Source organism: Mirounga leonina, unplaced genomic scaffold (assembly GCF_011800145.1).
Source record: "Mirounga leonina isolate KUSES-001 unplaced genomic scaffold, KU_Mleo_1.0 Mir_104, whole genome shotgun sequence".
Taxonomy (NCBI): domain Eukaryota; kingdom Metazoa; phylum Chordata; class Mammalia; order Carnivora; family Phocidae; genus Mirounga; species Mirounga leonina.
Window position 1 is genome coordinate 616,336 of NW_023270231.1, and position 18,570 is coordinate 634,905.

Sequence of the window (18,570 nt, forward strand, 5' to 3'; positions counted from 1 at the left end):
CGCCTGCCCGAGAGCACTTCCGGGTCAAGCTTCCGCTCGGGCCAGAACAAGCTGAGCTGTCAGTCTGGTAAGTGAGGGTCTGTCGGGGTCGTGCGGAAAGGTACTGGGGCTGCTGAGACGTGTGTTTGAGCCGATGGGTCGGGTTCCGACGTCAAGGGAGCTGGGATATCCCCGGTCCTTTTTGAAGGCCAGGGCTGAGCTGCAGTTCAGCCGTCGTCCGTTTCCTGAGCATCAGCTACCTGCCAGGCACTACCCTGGGGGCCTGGGACACACCGGTTACAAGCCGACACTGGCCCTGCTCCCAAGTAGTTGACATTCTGGGGCGAGGCCGACTGTAAACAAGTCAGCAAGCAAACACTGTTATCTGAAAAGGGGGTGGGGGGGAGATGGTTGTGAGTACTTTAAAGAAAATTAAGCAGCATAATGTAATTGAACAAAGTGAGGGAGTAATCCTCATGAAGATCTTGAGGAGAGCATTCGAGGGGGCAGGAATAGCAAGTGCAAAGGCCTTATAGTGGTAAACTTAGCAAGGTCAAGGAAAAGAAAAAAGGCCACTGTTACTGGTGCAAAAAGAGGAAGGAAGATGAGGCCAGAGGCTTAAATGGGCCAAATCTTGTAGTGTCTATGAGTCAGGACAAGGAGTTGGACTTTTATTTGGAGAGCAATGGAAACCATTGAAGGTTTCTATGCAGAAGAGTGATGTGCTCTGATTTATGACTCTAAGACTGACCTTCATTAGAAAGAGGCATCTCTTCAATTGTCTTCTAGCAGTGAAAATGCATGAAACCCAGGCTGAAAGCCAGAAAGAGGCATTACAGACAGCTTCATTGTACAGATGTGAAAAACTAAGTCCCAGAGAGGTGAAGGGATTTGGTCTTTTAAGAACCGAGGTCTTCCAAATCCATCTGTTGCCTTCAGAATTATCATCTCAGTGTCCATATATAATAATTGTCACTTCCTAAAACTTCAGATAGTTTCCTTTGCTTTTCATAGTGGTTCTCCATACTTAAGGGCATCACTGTCACCTGGTAGCTTGTTAAAAATGCCTATTCTAAAAACAAAAACAAAAAAATCTGTATAAGTATAAAATAGGTAATTTCCTCTGGTTTTCTGTGGTGATGGAAATTGCATAGAATTTGTGGTTTAATTGTGGAATCTCTGGTAAATCACTTAACCGTGGCTTACTCTTACATTTAAAATGCTGCTGATAATAATTATAGCAGCAGTTTTCAAACATTTTGATCTCAGGATCCCATTACACTTGTAAAACTTACTGAAAACACCAAGGAGTTTGTGTGTGTGACTTATATCTATCAGTGTTTACCATTTTAGGTATCAAAACAACTTTCAAAAATTTATTTAAGATAATAAATTCATTATGTGTTAACATAAGTAGCATTTCTATGAAGAATGTTTTCCAAAACAAAAAACTTAAGAACGGCATTGTTTGGGGTGCTGGGTGGCACAGTCAGTTAAGAGTCCGACTCTTGATTTCGGCTCAGGTCATGATCTCAGGGTCATCAATCGAGCCCCACATCGGTCTCCGCACTGGGTGTGGAGTGTGCTTAAGATTCTCTCCATCTGGGGCACCTGGGTGGCTCAGTTGGTTAAGCGACTGCCTTCGGCTCAGGTCATGATCCTGGAGTCCCGGGATCGAGTCCCGCATCGGGCTCCCTGCTCGGCAGGGAGTCTGCTTCTCCCTCTGACCCTCCCCCCTCTCATGTACTCGCTCTCTCTCATTCTCTCTCTCTCAAATAAATAAATAAAATCTTAAAAAAAAAAAAAAGATTCTCTCCATCTCCCTCTGCCCTTCCCCGACCTCTCCCTGACTCTTTCTTTCTCTCTTTCCCTCCCCACCCTCCTCTCCCTCTCAAAAAAATAAAAAATAAATAAAAGAATAACATGTTTTTACAAGTCTTTTTAATATCTGGATTAATAGAAGATAGCTAGATTCTCATATCTCCTGCATTCATTCTCTGGTGATAGCACTCATCATGTAGCATCTGGAAAATTGTGCTATATTGTGTGAGAATGAGAATGTAAAGGCAAATAAGATCTTATTATTATTATGAAAATCATTTTGAAAAAGTCCCAGGGACCCCAGAGGCCCCAATACCACACTTCGAGAATCACTGGATTGCAATGTTGTTATGACAATCAAAGGAAATATGGGCTCGATTTGTAAGTCATTAAAACTATATGCACATTAAAAAGCAGATGCTCAGGCCTTGCCCTTAGAGGTGCCAATTCAATAAGTCTGTGTGGGGCCGAGAAATATTCATCTTTAACAAGCACCACAGATTAATTTGATATAAGTTCTCAAAAATTGCAATTTGAGAAGACCAGTTACAGATCATATTCACCCTAGAGGGCTTTCCCCACTAAAATTTTAAGAACTCTATTTCCATATCTTGAAAAATCTCCATTACACTTTCCAGAGACTGAGACTCTGGAAAGTCAGCAAGAAGTTTGTAGCAAGTACCTTTCTAACAGCCAGGTTGATGAGGATCTGAATTCAAATTGTTGAATCCAGTCCTATGCCAAAGACTGAGAAAGTTTTTAGACTGTGATCTGTAAGCTTATAGTCTTTTGGACAAATAGATAACTGATAGAAGAGGGAAACTGATAAGTCTTACAATTGAGTACTCTCAGTGTGCTAGGCGACTGACAGAGCAAAAGAAATTCATCCAAAATGAAGAGGATAAAGGTTGAGAGGACTTCTTGAATAAGGTGAAATTTGAGTTGGATACTATAGAGAGGGTGGAATTTCCACAGGAAGATATTGGTGGGGAGGAGCGGGGAGTTTCAAGCAAAAGGGACAACTAGAACCAGAACTTTAAAGTAAAAAGTTATTTGGAGAGATTAGAGTGAAACAAGTGTAGTTAAGGCTTTGAGCCATGACAGGAAGCTGGGAAGATTATCAAATTAAGCAAAGAAGGGAATGATAATGATAATCAGCCTCCAGATGAGGAAACAGAGCGCTATAGATCATAGCTAATTGGTGACAGAGGCGTAACTGAAGATCAAACTTCTAGATCCATTCATTCCTTCAGCAAGCAATTATTCCGCACACAGATACTACTGGGCTTCCTCCGGCTATTTCTGTTCTGCCACCTGAATCTTCCTGAAAGTTATGAATACCTGACCAAAATTTGAAGCTTATCTCTTGGGCAGTGGAAAATCAATAGATTTTTAAATCATAATGACTTTCTTGGATTAGTTCTGGACTAGTTCTGAGAAGAGCAGTATTTGGGGTATAGTTGGAGTTAATGAGACCCATTTAGAAATTAGAAGAATAGTATGGTGCCCAGGTAAGGTAAAAGGACTGTGACCTAGGGTGGGGACACAGTATGATTTAATTGAAAAACATCTAGGAAGTGGAATAATAATAACAATAGCATGTATTTATAATATACCCACATTAGTTCATCTAATGCTCATAACTACCCTATGAGGTCATTACTGTTAATTACCTTATTCAGTAGATGTGAAAACTAAGGCCTCACAATCCCATGGCTTCGTGCAGGGATCGGATCAGGCACTTCAGTCCATGCTACTAAACAAGAAGCCATGATGGTCTTGTAACTTGGATCTTGCAAAACTGAAAGAATTATATTGTGTGGCTATCATCCAAGATATGTATATACTTGACAAATAGGTCTGAGGGTGAGAATGAGAAGTTCTGTTTTAGTTATACTGAGTTTAATTTTTTAGACTACAGAGAAAAAAAAAGTGGGTAAGGAGATCGTAAATATAGGCCCATTACATCCTACATCCAGTAGGTGTCTTTGTCATTTGCAGCTAGTAGCTTCAGCAAATGCTTATGGCAAAAGTGTATAAGTCACAGTTATAGGAAATAATCCTGAATTTAAAACAAAGCTCCGGTAAATACAGAAGAAGGTGTTCTTCAGTGCGCCAGAAAATATGTTGAAGTTTGAGCTGAGTGCCCAAATGCCAGATACGAAGTGTGTGATGGCTCCAAGATATGACTGGGAGCGTAAGGGCTGTTTTAATTAGGATCTTTTCAGAAAATGATCCTCAAAATGGTGATTTCTGTTGGAGTATTACTAACCTTTTTATGGTTCAGATCTCTATCATAATGCTTGAGTATAAGCAGGACAGTTTTATGTTTGTTCTTGGCAAAGAATAGGGGAATAGTAACAATCTGCTCTTCATTTGCTTTTTCTCCCCCTTGCCAATTCGGAATGCCACTTTGACCATTTGTGTGCCCGGTGTGGGGGATCTTCTCCATTTTCCAAGTGTAACAGTGCAGGCAGAGAAGAGTAGATGAGCTGTAAATACAACCTAGACCACATTTAATTATGGAGAATAAAGCATTAATATCCCAGTATACTTGAAACCAATACCATCTGGGCATCAGTGTTTTTCCCCACTTTGTGTTATCCCAGGACTATTTCTGCAAACAGCAGTTTCCTCAGCCAACTTAATACTGAGCCATGAGAATGGAAATCAGCACATTACTTCCTTATTTACTTCTGCTGAGAATTGGAGCAGAATGGAAATATTTCTTCTCGCTGAAGTTGGCAGGAACAGCAACAAGGCTATCTGTTAGGGATGACAGCTTAGGGGCTTTTCTTTGTTCTTTGTTTCTTTCTTTATTTTTTTATGACAATATTTAGAATGGTTCTATTGGGTAAAATCATCTACATTTCTGATTATTCATGATCCTAGAAGAGCTTATATTTTATTGTACCTAAAAGATGAAAAAGGAGCTGGATTAAATTTGAGTATCACTTTTCTGTGGTGGCTAAAGAAAGGTAATAAAACATTCTACCAAGTAACTTCACCCACAAGCATAGCATAGCCCTTTTTAACTGTTTGTAGGAAGGTGGCACTTTGATTTTCCTTTTTGAACTCTTTCCTCTTAGCCTCAGATGTGAACTGCAGCATTAAGAAATAGCTGGCTCAGCAGCAGTTTAAGAGAGTTCATAGTATTTTTCTAAACCCTGTCTTGTAGGTTTCTCTAAACTTCTAATAGAGGCAAACTGTTGTGTCTGTGCAGAATAGGAACCACAAATCTTGACCACGTGGGTAGTTTGTGCACCACACTCTGGTGCCTAAGGAGGAGAGGCAGTGGAAATCCATGATGAGGATTGCCTGGTAGCCACAGCCGCAATTCGGTTACTTTTGCTGAACTTAATCTTTTTTCTCCTACCTAACCATTTCTCCATTTCCTTTCCTGTTTTTACATTTAGTCTTAATTTTTATGGTTTTAATTTTGAATGAAATTGTATAAAGATGTTTATTTCTTTGAAAAGAAAAAGTCATACTGGAGGGAGGAAGTAGAATTCTGTCAGGAGCCAGAGCAGCACTTGAGTGAGTCTCTTTCTCTTCCCCTCTGCTCCCCTCCCACTACCCCCCTCCACTTTCCCCTCTTCTCTCTTCTTTTTCACCACTGTCTTTCTCTTCTCCATCCCTGTGGTCCTGTCTCTCTGCTTCTCTTTGTATGTGGCCCAAACCTGACTGCCTCAACCCCTTCTCTTTCTCGAATGGCCCTAACCCACCATGTCTCAAGTCTAAATTCCAAGATCAAAGCTTCTGATTAGTTTAGTTGGCCAAAGGGTTGACTTCTTCCTGGGCCCCAGAACATAGAGGCAGATCTCAAAAAAGGGAAAGGTAAGCTAAGCACATCACAACAAAGATTATTTACCACAAACTCAGAATGTACAAAAACAATGTAACATATCATGGTTGGACTCCCAAGTTCAGTTTACAATGCCTGTTTGATCCATATTATGACTTACTGACAATGAGCAAAAGGAAAATGTGAAATTTAAAATTACAGATTGAAATTACATAATAGTGTTTCCCCTCTCCCTTCCAAGATTTTTAAATGGTTGCATAGTATTCTGAGTAAAGGTGTTCCATTTATCTTAAATAATGGTTTTATTATCAGATGTAGATTTTAGCATAGTATCTAAAAGAACAATCAATAATAATAACTAGAGGTTATTCAGTGATTACTACTGCCAGGCCCTGTGTTTTATACAATTTCCTTCAAGCCTCACAACAGTCCTATACAACAGGTACTGTTAATTTTCCTATTTTAAAGATGAGGGGACTGAGGCACAGGGAGATTAAGTCATTTACAAAAGTTGCAAGGCTCGTTAGATCCATCAGGATTCAAATTCAGGAAATCTGACTCTTGAGACTGTACCTGAACCTCTCTGCTACCCTGCCTTTCTCAGAGGCCTACAGTTCCGCTGATCGAGGATAATCTAAGTCCAGAATGGAATGTGAGTGATAGTTCTCTCTTCTTGGAAGTGTTCGAACAGTCTGCAATGCTGTTGTAAAGGAAATGAGGAAGTATAGTCATAGTCTCTGGATGCCAATCCATGGACCCTCGGCCTCAGAATCATCCAGGGAGCTAATTATATATCATAAATTCCAAAGTCCAAGTCCAGAGGTTCTTCACGAGGGCTAGGGTGGGACCCAGGAATCTGTATTTTTAACAAGCTCTCTGGATATTAGTAGTCAGCCTGGGCTTGGTAATCTTTTTATCCCCACTATTATATTCTAGGACAAGATGGTGAATGAAGACTTTGGGAGTTGGGGTTGACTCAAGGACTGCCTTTAGGCATTATGCCTCTTAAGTTCTCTGGAGATCTTTAGCATTGGCTGTCTCAATATAATAAGTGCTAGTAAATGCATGTCAGTTCGAATAATTACAATCCCTATTGCATAACATTCCTCAATTTACAAAGATATATCACATGCTTTATCAAATTTAAACTAATTTCCATGAGTAAATATTTACTGAACATGTGCTAGTTTTGAAGTATAGCAACAAAAAATATAGTCCCTGTACTTCAGGAACTCCTAGGTGAGATGGGGTGGACTGCCTAGCAGTACAGAGCGGCACATACCAGAGCCAGTGAGTAGTGTAATGGTGACAGCTACAGGAGTTCAGGGAAAAGCCATCCTGCATCCAGGTATACTCTGGACCACGTGGGAGGGAGAGCCAGGACTTGAGAGGAGACTCAGGGAAGCTGCATGAAGGAACTCCACACAGCAGCTACACTGCCAGGACCCCGCTTGCCCCACAGCCCTCTCATGTGGAGGCTATTTATTCTTCCAAAGCTCCTGCATCTCAGCAGGGAGGGAGAGTCCATTTTTTTTTTCTATTTCCAGGGTCTTCTCCTCTAGCTGCCTTGATCCTGGGGGGACATTCCCTTTCCTACAGGTGATCTGTCCCACTCTTGAGCCTCCACATTCTTGGACCTCTTCTTGTTGGACGACTGTCTCCTACACTCACTTCGGCCTCCCACTCCAGTTCCCAAAGTTCACCTCCAGATTTGCTGCTGGCCCAGACTGCTCCCCTCCAGAATCAGGAATCAGACCCAGCACTCTGGCCACCCCTTCTCATTACCACAACTTGTAGCTCTTTTTCCTGAACACCTCCTAACCAGTGATCCCTCTGCTTTTTCCTCTGTCCCTTTACTAGGACACTTCTCTTCCATTCTCAATTCCTATTTATCCCTCAAGTACCGTTGCACACTCACTTTCTCAAGGTGGCTCTCTGTGACACATTTAGCTCCCCACATTGGGTACTACCATAGCATCCTGTACTTTACCTTGGGCAGCATTTACCGTATTTTGCATATGTTTAGGTAGCGTCTGTGTCTTTTGCCAGACTTAGCTCCATGAAGGCAGAGACGGTGTCCTTATACAATAGGTTGGCACATAGAAAGTGCTCAGTAGATACAGGTGAATAGATGAAAATGTATACCTCTAGTCTAAAATTGTGGTTCTGGGGTTCCTGGGTGGCTCAGTCAGTTAAGCATCCAAGTCTTGATTTCAATCAGGTCATGATCTCAGGGTCGTGAGATTGAGCCCGGCTTCGGGCTGAGTGTGGAGCCTGCTTGAGATTCTCTCTCCCTCTCCCTCTGCCCTCCCCTGCCTGCATGCGTGCTCTCTCTCTAAAATGAAATGAAATGAAATAATAAAATTGTGGTTCTGACTCGGTGGAATAGGTAGGGAAGAAAAGGATGATGGCAGGATAAGAAATGAGGTGTTATTAGAATAAAGTAGAGTTGTGGGTGATTTATTTGCTTTATTTTTGTTTTCCTGACAGAGAGGGGCCTCCAGCTCAGAGCCTTTAGCAGATAGCAGTTAATAATATTGTTTTGTTTTCATCGTATTTCTGTGTACAGTTACTTTTATTTACAGATGTAATATAGATTTTCCTTTTGAAATAAATGTATGAAAGTAAAATAATGAGTTGACTTAAAGAAAAAGCAAAAAAAAAAAAAATCATGCCAATAGAAGAAATGAATAAAATTGGGAAAATGCTTACTTGGATACAGCCACAGGAACTCATTATCAAAATCCTAGGGAAGGCCTGGAGCACTTTTTTAGCACAGTCATTTCCTCTCACGATTGGGAAGCAGTAGTCTAGAATAAAGGTCAAAAGTTTTGTCCACCAATTATATATATTGTACTGAAAAAGAACTTGGGAGCTTACACATGTCAAGCTCCAAGCATGGTGCCTGGCTTATGGCAGTCATTTACTAAGTGTTCTTTCCACTGTTTTCACTCACCACTCTTGCCCAATAGAGACCAGGGTTCTCCTACTAACATAAAGTTTAATTTAAAGGAGCAAGTCACTGTAAAGTGAATGAGTTAGATCATTTCTGAAATCCCCTCCAATGCCCAATTTCTTTGTTTCCTGTAGTGTCATTTTAATTGGGTTTGGGGAAGAAATAGAAATAAACACATGTGTTCAATCTACTATGTATAACAAAGTCTGAAGTCTTTTGTTTTACTCTAAATAGTCCATTCTTCTATTTTAAAGATATAGCAAGATACAGAAAATTATTATCATTCAACCATCCTTTCAAGGGCTAGTGAAAATTAAATGACATTTACAGCTTACTGTGATTCAGACTTTGAGGGGTTTAATGGCTAAATACAATGATCCATTGCTTTTTTATGTTCTGTGATCAAGCAGCCTTCGCCTAAGTACAAAGGAGAGTCATTTCCAAAACTAATTATTTTGGGCCTTTATAGGAAATAAAGCTAGGCATTTCATCCTGTCCTTTATAGAAATGGAAGTTGAAATTTTTCTTTGAGAGGCATTGATTTAAAAGAGGAATCAGATTACCAGGAAGATGACCATAATCACATAAACTCTCAGGCTGGGATATTTTGTTCGTTGTTTGTGGTATTTTATTTGTCCGGCACTCTTTCCCTGTAGTTTATATTTGCATTTCTACTAACTAGACGTTGAAGATGTCAATTCCTCCCTGGATTTTGCAGACTTTGAGCTAAAATTTGGTATTTTCATGAACTGTTAAATATACTGTATTTTGTCTCTTGATACTAAAAAAACTGTTAAAGGAAAATTCTTTTGTCTAACATTCTTGCCCAAGAGGGAGGTTCTAAATTCTCAGGAGTCAATAACTGTTTATGTGTATGTAGTAGTGCAGTTTTTTTTCCAATATTAAAACAAACAGAGAACTACCTTAAGTATCCCTGCATTATTTAAAGCTAATATATTATGTACTTGGGTTGCTCAAATTTTGAGCTCCATGGTTATGATCATGACGTATTAGTTGATTTACAGGTGCAGGTTGAAATAAAAGATCGTTAAGCTAAATATTTTAGCCTTCACTGGCTCCCTGTTGCATAAGATTTGTCGAAGTAAGATAAAATCCTAGTCTTTTAGAACCAGAAGACTCGTTAGAGAGGTCTCATCTAGTCTCTCATTTGACAGATGAGAAAAACGGCCAAGGGAGAATGCTACTCGCCAAGGTCTTACAGCTTGTTAGTAGCACAGCCAGGACCAGAATCTAGGTCTGCCTGCCATTTCCTAGTTCAGTGCGCGTTCTGCTGTCTCTGTGTGAGATTTTTAGGTGGTGTTCTTTCTGTTTTGCTCCCTGATGTCAGCGCCAGTTATTCTAATCAATTTCACATCTATTCATTTCTAGAACATAAGAGTTTCACCCCATTATGAGTCTTTGTTGGTTAAACTTTATATCTGGCTTTCTTTTAGGTTGGTCTCCACTCACATCTTTTAATCTTGAAGATTTCAGAATACGCCTGAATCTCCCACTTTTTTGGAGAACTCCCAGTACCAAGCAATAAATTACCCACCGTGCTCTTGTTACAGAATAGAAGCTTTTGAGTTCTCCATATCTAAACAAGACTTCCTCCTGTTTTTCCATGAAGCCACATTGTTGCCTGTTCACTTTAGTGGTGAGTGTTACTGTGCCAGCTGCTTTTGTTTTGGAAGATGTAGGCTTCACCCAAATGGCCCCACTGGGAACAAATCGTAGTTCCTTTAATTCATCCTTTCCTCCAAGCTTTGAGCTCTCAGCAGGTTCCCACTCAGGGGACGATGTCATCATAGCCAAAGAGGGAACTAGTGTTTCACTCGAGTGTCTTCTCACAATCAACCACTATGAAGATGTCCATTGGTACAACTCAAAAGGACAGCACCTGGATGGCAGAGGCAGAGGTAACTATGCCAGCGTATAATTAATCAAGGTCACTAGTTTCCTGTTACTTTGTCTCCTTGGTTTGATGGCATATGCATATGATCTTGAAGATCCCATCCCATCTCAGTGATGAGGTGCCAGCGGGAATAATTAAAACTATTGAAAGTCCTGGAGTGTTAGAACTATGAGAAAAAGCAAAATAGTTACAATTACGCAACCAGAAGAAGAAAGAAAGAATAGTTATGAATTTAAAAGATGTTCACATGATGACAGGGAGCGATCATCTCTCCTGTTGGTGAGCTGGTTTCCTTCTTCACTGAAGGTAGATTACATCAGGGCTGCTGCAGACAGCTGTGCAGGCTGTGCACTGCACAGCCCCATTCACCTAGACTACAATGTGAATGATAGAGCGTGATGGCCCTTTGTGAATACACGAGGAAGGGTTGTGGCTAGACTTACGTAAACATATTTGTCATAAATTTTAAAATTTTGTTTGGAAATGAGTCACTGAAAATTTTAGAGGAAATCCAGGATGGTTTTTAAAAGATTATAGCTCTGTGCATAGAACTTTAAGTCCCTCTGTGAATTAGAAGGGCACTGAGAAAGAGCTCTATAAGTCCTTCCAGCTCAATTTTTTTCTATGCTATACCTTAATTTACTTAAAAACAGGAGAGCTTCTCTTGTACCTCTGCCTCTCAGTCTTAAAAATCACCCAGACATAGTAATGCAACCAAGGCCCCCTTTTCGACAGTTTTTTATTTGATTTTGCTGTTTGTGAACCTGTGAACACATCTTAATCAGAATATTATTTCCCTAACTAATATTCTGCTAGAAAGATCTTTTTGAAGACTACTTGTATTAAAGTACCTCAAAAAGAAATCACCATGAAAAATCAATGGGATAAAGATTAAATTCTGGGATACTCATAAGCTACACTTTCAGAAAAGGCCCTTATCTTTTTTGCTAGAAAGATAGTCTAACCTCTTGGAATAGAAAGGATATTTGGTTATTCATATTAGAATGGAAAACAGAAAAGGAGACAGATGATGTTTTCTTCTAAAGTATACGCTAAACACTCTAACTTTGTATAAACTGAGTGGCCACCAGGGGATTGAAGAGTTTAAATTGTTAGAAAGAACAGAATTTTTTTTTTTTTTAAGATTTTATTTATTTATTTGACAGAGACACAGTGAGAGAGGGAACACAAGCAGGGGGAGTGGGAGAGGGAGAAGCAGGCTTCCCACCGAGCAGGGAGCCCGATGTGGGGCTCGATCCCAGGACCCTGGGATCATGACCTGAGCCGAAGGCAGACGCTTAATGACTGAGCCACCCAGGTGCCCCAAGAACAGAATATTTTTAATCAGCTTCTTAAGAATATAGATCTTTTGAGTCAGGATCTCTATAGTGCCCAGAATGTATATTTTGAACATGATTTAGGGTTTCACATTTGGATGCAATGATCTAGAGTCTTACTTCCTTTGGTCTCTAGGATCCTAACCAAACACATCTGAGATCTGAATTATTCAATTGGTGTGATCGTTCCAGACTGACCGCATCAACAAAGCTTAGGTTAGGATGAGACCAACCAAGTGGAATGGCAGTTTCATTTCACTTTTTTCCTTCACTTTGAAAACCACAAACATCTATCATTGATGCTTTCAATAGCAGCTCTGGAAAATTGTATTAAATTTTATGAATCTCCAGTGAGAGGAGTTTAAAGAGCCTGTCAGTTTAGCGTAAGGTTCATAAATCTTGAGCTATTATCAGCAAGTAAGCTAGAGAGTTTACATTGTGGTCTTAGTACAGTGGTTGATGAATGGAGTGTATGTACTTCATCATACTTTGGATTCATAGGATAGCCTTTTCATAGCTCCAAATTCATAGAACAGAAGCTTGTGGAATAATGAATATATTCCATAGCTATATATTTTCCTCTTTTTTTTTTTACATTAGTGAAGTGATGTCTCTTAAATATAACTATAGCATTAGGTAAATTTTTTTTTAAAGATTTTATTTATTTATTTGAGAGAGAGAGAATGAGAGACAGAGAGCACGAGAGGGAAGAGGGCAGAGGGGGAAGCAGACCCCCCGCTGAGCAGGGAGCCCGATGTGGGGCTCGATCCCGGGACTCCAGGATCATGACCTGAGCCGAAGGCAGTCGCTTAACCAACTGAGCCACCCAGGCGCCCTGGGTAAATTTTGATGACAATAAAAATGGGCATAATCTAGAGTCCTTACTAATTGATGTACCACTAAAATAATCCAGAACTATAGAATCTCAGGGATGAAAGAGATCTTGAAGATCTCTTAACTTCAAGATCTTAAGATAAGGCACTCAGGTGGTGCTTAAGAAGCAGTACCCCAGCCTCCTCCAGGACAGTGCCTCTAGTAATTGGGACTCATGCCTACACCCCAGGTTAGCCCATCCATCCCATCTTTGAATGGCTTTTGTAGTTAAAGTACAGGATACACTGAGAATTGACCACAAACAGAATTGTGTGGGCAGAGCCAAGTTACTAAAGGGTGTTGAATCAAGGTGGGTAGTTAGTCCATAGGCTTTGCTTTTCATACTCTTAGATACTTTTGTGTACATGTTCCCTGAATGAAGATACCTTCGTATACGGAAGACAGGCAGCATGTCTTAGGTTTAACCCAAAGATCCTTTAGGCATCTTAAGGGCAACTTTATTCTCTGTGCCAAGCAGTTTGTTTACCCTGACTTGTGACACATATCTTTTGGCTTGTGCTTCAGTTACTCTTGCCAGAAAATCAAGATACCATCAACAAACCTTTTCTAACAAAACAAATTAAATGTGTAAGCCATGCCAGATTAACCAGTTAGTGGTTGAAAAATGCACTAAATTGGTGGGGTGGGTTGTTTGTTTTTTTTTAACTTGTCTCTTGTTATCAAAAATAAATACAGTTATATAAAAAGAAGAAAATATAAATCACTCAACCCATTACCCCAGAAATAACCATTGTTTGGTATTTCTGAGGCATTTCCTTCTAGTATATGAAAATGTATAGGTTAGGGCGCCTGGGTGGCTCAGTTGGTTAAGCGACTGCCTTCGGCTCAGGTCATGATCCTGGAGTCCCTGGAATGAGTCCCGCATCGGGCTCCCTGCTCGGCAGGGAGTCTGCTTCTCCCTCTGACCCTCCCCCTTCTCATGTGCTCTCTCTCATTCTCTCTCTCTCAAATAAATAAATAAAATCTTTAAAAAAAAAAAAAAAAAAGAAAATGTATAGGTTAGAGATTGTGGTGTACAGACACACACACACACACACACACACACTTCTTTTTTTTCTTTTTTAAGATTGGTCACTTAGCATTATATAGACATACCTGTCTCCCTGAAAGGCTTGTTATATCTAGCCTTGAAATGTAGCTATGGTAATCATTCACAACAGGAAGGAAGATCTTGATTCCCTTTTTAACTTCCAGGCTGTTTAAATTCCTACTCTGGACATAAAAGTCCTCTCTTACATGATTTAAACAAGTAGCAGAACCTAAAAGATGAGGTAAAGCACTCTATCATGAAGAGGTGGCATATTTATGGTAAGGCGGTTGGCTTATTCAGTAATAATATTCTTTATGCTATATTTTTTTTAATTTCTGTTGGGTTATCAGGTGGAAAATGGTTGGTTTCTGATAACTTCCTGAATATCACCAGTGTAGTCTTCGATGACCGAGGGCTCTATACATGTTTCGTCAGCTCTCCAATTCGTGCCTCCTACTCTGTCACCCTGCGTGTTATCTTCACCTCAGGAGACATGAGTGTCTACTACATGATTGTTTGCCTGATTGCCTTTACAATCACCCTCATCTTGAATGTCACACGGCTGTGCATGATGAGCAGCCATCTTCGTAAGACTGAGAAGGCTATCAATGAATTCTTCAGAACTGAAGGGGCTGAGAAACTTCAGAAGGCCTTTGAGATTGCAAAGCGCATCCCCATCATCACCTCAGCCAAGACTCTGGAGCTCGCCAAAGTCACACAATTTAAGACCATGGAGTTTGCTCGTTACATTGAAGAATTGGCAAGAAGCGTCCCTCTTCCGCCCCTTATTCTAAACTGTCGAGCCTTTGTGGAGGAGATGTTTGAGGCTGTGCGAGTGGACGACCCAGATGACATGGGAGAAAGAATTAAAGAGAGACCAGCCCTGAATGGTCAAGGTGGCATCTATGTCATTAACCCAGAGATGGGCCGGAGTAGTTCACCGGGAGGAGATTCGGATGATGGTTCTCTGAATGAACAAGGCCAGGAGATAGCAGTTCAGGTTTCTGTCCACCTTCAGTCAGAAACCAAAAGTATTGATACAGATTCTCAAGACAGCAGTCATTTTAGCCCACCTGATGATATTGGATCTGCCGAATCAAACTCTTACTCCAAAGATGGGACATTGGAAAGCCGTCAGTTGTGAGCTATGCTGATACCTAAAAAAAAAGCTCTCACATAAAGAACCTGTTTCATGCAGGAAATAACATTTTTACCAAAAGATAACTGGGGGTTTCCCCTTTGTTAATATTAAGCACATCAGAATGTGAATTATTGCCAAAATCTTTGTAAAAATTCAGTGTTTTTCATACCTGGTATTTCTCAGCTTGATTAAATGACACACGTTAAGATTTAAAGGAGCTTGAGAGGTAAGCATAATGGACAAAGTACCACACTAAGAGTTCCATGGCTTCTCTTTTGGTCATGGTTCTTCTAGTGGTTAGGGCTGACACTTACCTGAGGCCTCAGTTTTCCCACCAGTAAAATGGGGGATTTGCATTAGATGATATCTAAAGTCATTTCTAGCCCTGTAACTTACCTGTCCCCTTTAAACGACCAGAATCATTAGCACATCTTGAAGTAAACCCTTCCCTAGACTTTAAGTCCCTTTTTATGGAAAGGATAAAGCTGAAACTTTATTTTGTGATTGAGATTCCCATACCAATGCCATAGTGCATAGAGGTATGGGTGTTTTCCAGATGTTTTGCCATGTGGAATGTGCAATTACATGTGCTAGGTTGGGTCTCTTTGGTGTAGCCAATGTCTGTATTGTTATACAGATATCAGGGAGCTAACTGCTCATTAATAAACTACTTTCCGTGAGTAAATTGGTCCTTTTGGGGGATAGATCATGCCTTTCTGACTTACTGGAGTATCATTTAGTTCATTGAGCTGGCAGTGATTTCCCAACTGAGCTCCAAAAGTGAGCAGTTTGTTCTTAAGGAATAGTGTCTTCAGTGCTTTTAGAATAAGAAACAATGTCAAATCATCTCTCTCTGGCAAATCATGGATTTTTGACATTTCTGTTAACAGAATTTCTCAGGCTTTCCCTTTTTGAAAGTACTAGACTCTGTAAGAGGGTTCTGTGTTTGGGATCCCATTCCAGGGGAAACTCAGAGCTGGGTTCGTCTTTAGATTTCTGTCAACCCTCTTGCCCTCCTTGATTGTTAATATGGTGCTAAAGGCTGCATGCCTCCTTATCTGGTTTATTTTGTATATATTTTGTTGTTGAGGTTTTTATTTTTGTGTACTTCAGATACAGAATTCTGAGCTAGGGCTGCTTTTGTGGTCTTCCCTAGAAGCACTAACCTGAAATAAGATTAGATAATGGTGTGTGGTATATATGAATATATTAAATATATAGGCACAGATACAGGTACCAGTTCATAGATAGATATACACGCACAAGTGATCTAGATAGAAAGAGGGAGAAAAATTATGGGTGATGCCACCTGATTCAGCTGTGTATAATGAGCACTTGAGACAGTATTTCTTGCCTGGCTGAGGCCTGATATAGAATTGTAAATACTCTTCAGAATAATTTCTTCAGCTACAGGAAGCTTGGTGTCATATGATTTTTAAGAACTTGGCAGTTGAGCTCCATTTGGTTCTTCATGTTTCTTCATTTGGCTTCTGATTATTGAAGCATTACTTGAACTAGAGGTTCCTGAGGGAAATGTTCAGAAGAGGTTTTTTACCAGGATTTTAATTTAAGGTTTCAAATGGAGGAAGGCAAGGAAATAGAGCGCATAACCAGATAGAGCTCACACCTCCCTTTGTCCAGGCTTATCACAAGTAATACATCTCTTCTGGATAGCATGAATGAATCAGTGTGCAGTTTTATCAGATGGCATTATGGATAAAGAGGATAATGCTGCCTTTTCTGTCTCTCAGGCTGTTTCCATGGAAACCTCCAGAGCCAAACAAAAGCTACCAATCATTTAACCAAAGCTTGTCTTGGCTCATGGACCTGCGTGTCTTTAAGGAATAATGTTTTCATACAGTTGGCTATGAGAGCAAGGGCTCTTCACCATACCCTAGATTATAGAACACTTTTTCCCTTCCCAGGCTGTTTCTCGTGAAAAATTAAAAATGCTAAAATCTCTTGTCTGAGGTCTGTTTCCTGACCATCCCTCAGATCTTTAGGTAGTACCTCCAACCTGGTCCAAGTGTAGTGAGTTTAGGGTCATTTCTTAGAATGTAGCTTCTCACATTAAAGAATATGGATTTATCCCACATGTTCTCACAATGGACATGAGTGTTTGGGACCTTAAGGTAGACCTATTTAACGGTCAGAGTCCTGGGAAATGGGACTTTGGAAAAATACAAGAACTAATGAAAAAAAACTAAGTTTACACAATACTGTATAACTATAGGCTACTTCAGTGTGTCACCTTTAGAAACATAATGGTGACTTAATTTGGTGGCCAAAATAACTGGATTACTTTGGATATTCCAGATTATGGTGCCAGTGATAATTACAGTAGCCAAAATTTAATTGGAGTTGGTGTTATTTTCTAAAGCTAGTTTCCCAGAGGAAGAAAACCACACATTATTATTTTCTGTATCTAACCAAATACTCTTCATATATAATTGTCTCATGTTATGTTTTTGTAAAATCCTTAACCTTTTGAACTTAAACTACGGTCGAAAAGTCTTTTGACAGTAACTGTGGTGTAATTAATCTTTTAAAGTTTCACTGGATTTTATAGTTAGTAAAAATGCCTTTACTCAGCAAATGTGTTTAAGTAGTCCTGTCATCTCATTTATAAATTTTGTATTGTGACTTAATGAACCTTACTGTCCTTATGAAATGAAATGGTGACTTTGTGAAATAAATTTACCAAAAATAGATATGTAAACATTTTATAGATTCCTTGCCAGCTGAAACCAGGACAGGCATCTTTTGAACTGATACCCAACTTGACTTTTAGGTAGTTTGATAAGCCTATCCTCAAAGTCGCATCTGTTCTGATAGTTAAATTTTTGATTCAGGACCAGTGAGCATTTGTAGTTCTCCCAACTACCTTGATATAAATACCTTAGGAGTTGCTGATCTGAAACAGTTGTGAGAAGGTTCCTGGCTTCTTTGCCTCACCTAACATGCATTTTGAAGTCAAAGCACGCTGCTTTCTGTTTGGTCCTCCAGCCTCAGTGAAGCCCTTGGTGCATTCCTCTCCACGCCCTGCACGTAGTTTCACCCTAGATCAGACTCTGTCTCGCGGGTCCCAGAGTGGCCAGAGCACAGCCGGCCGTGGGTGCCCGCCTTGTCTTCGCACGCCAGCACTTAGAACACAAGTAGATCCTAGCTCCTGAGTCACCGGTAAGAGAACACAATCTTGTCTCATCTACTCCGGGAATTTGGAAAATGCTCAGCTTTATACATAAACTCCTAGGTTCTCAACACATTTCATAAAAGTAAGTGTTATTTGGTATGGTTCAGATGACATTTAAATGGTCACCATTTTAATGAATACTTACATTATGATTTTGTCCTTTCTTTTTAAAAAATGATGCTTGAATATATTTATTAAATGTTCAATTGACTATTTCATTTGTCTGAAATCTTTTGAGTATATATTCATTTTTATGTGTGATGGAATTTGATGTTAACGATTTTAAACAGGAGTAAATTTGATTCAACTTAGATTCTTCCATAGTTACGCATTTTAATTTTACAAATATTTAATAAGCATCTATATGTTTTTGGTGCTATGGGCCATACTAAGATGGATGTCTTGCCCACAGTTACCATGAGGATGCAGTTAGCAGACCCAAGTGCAGCAGTTTTTCACTTCTGAGGTAGAGCATTCCTGGCAAAGGCCTAAAGAGGAT

The 18,570-nt window shown here is 39.9% G+C and overlaps 1 protein-coding gene across 1 annotated transcript; it reads left to right on the forward strand.

The window, feature by feature from the left end:
* The first annotated feature begins 6 nt into the window (after positions 1 to 6).
* MFAP3 (microfibril associated protein 3) lies at positions 7 to 18,284 on the forward strand. Its single transcript, XM_035012738.1, has 3 exons — positions 7 to 67; positions 10,016 to 10,480; positions 14,088 to 18,284. Exons 2-3 carry the CDS (start codon positions 10,186 to 10,188, stop codon positions 14,879 to 14,881), a joined length of 1,089 nt encoding a protein of 362 aa, XP_034868629.1. The 5' UTR covers positions 7 to 67; positions 10,016 to 10,185; the 3' UTR covers positions 14,882 to 18,284.
* The last annotated feature ends 286 nt before the right edge of the window (positions 18,285 to 18,570 follow it).

Excerpts from the sequence above, each read along its gene's own strand:
- MFAP3 (XM_035012738.1), top strand. The coding sequence starts at position 10,186 with ATGAAGCCACATTGTTGCCTGTTCACTTTAGTGGTGAGTGTTACTGTG. Across the intron at positions 10,481-14,087 it reads CCTGGATGGCAGAGGCAGAG|GTGGAAAATGGTTGGTTTCT; the intron begins GTAACTATGCCA and ends TTGGGTTATCAG.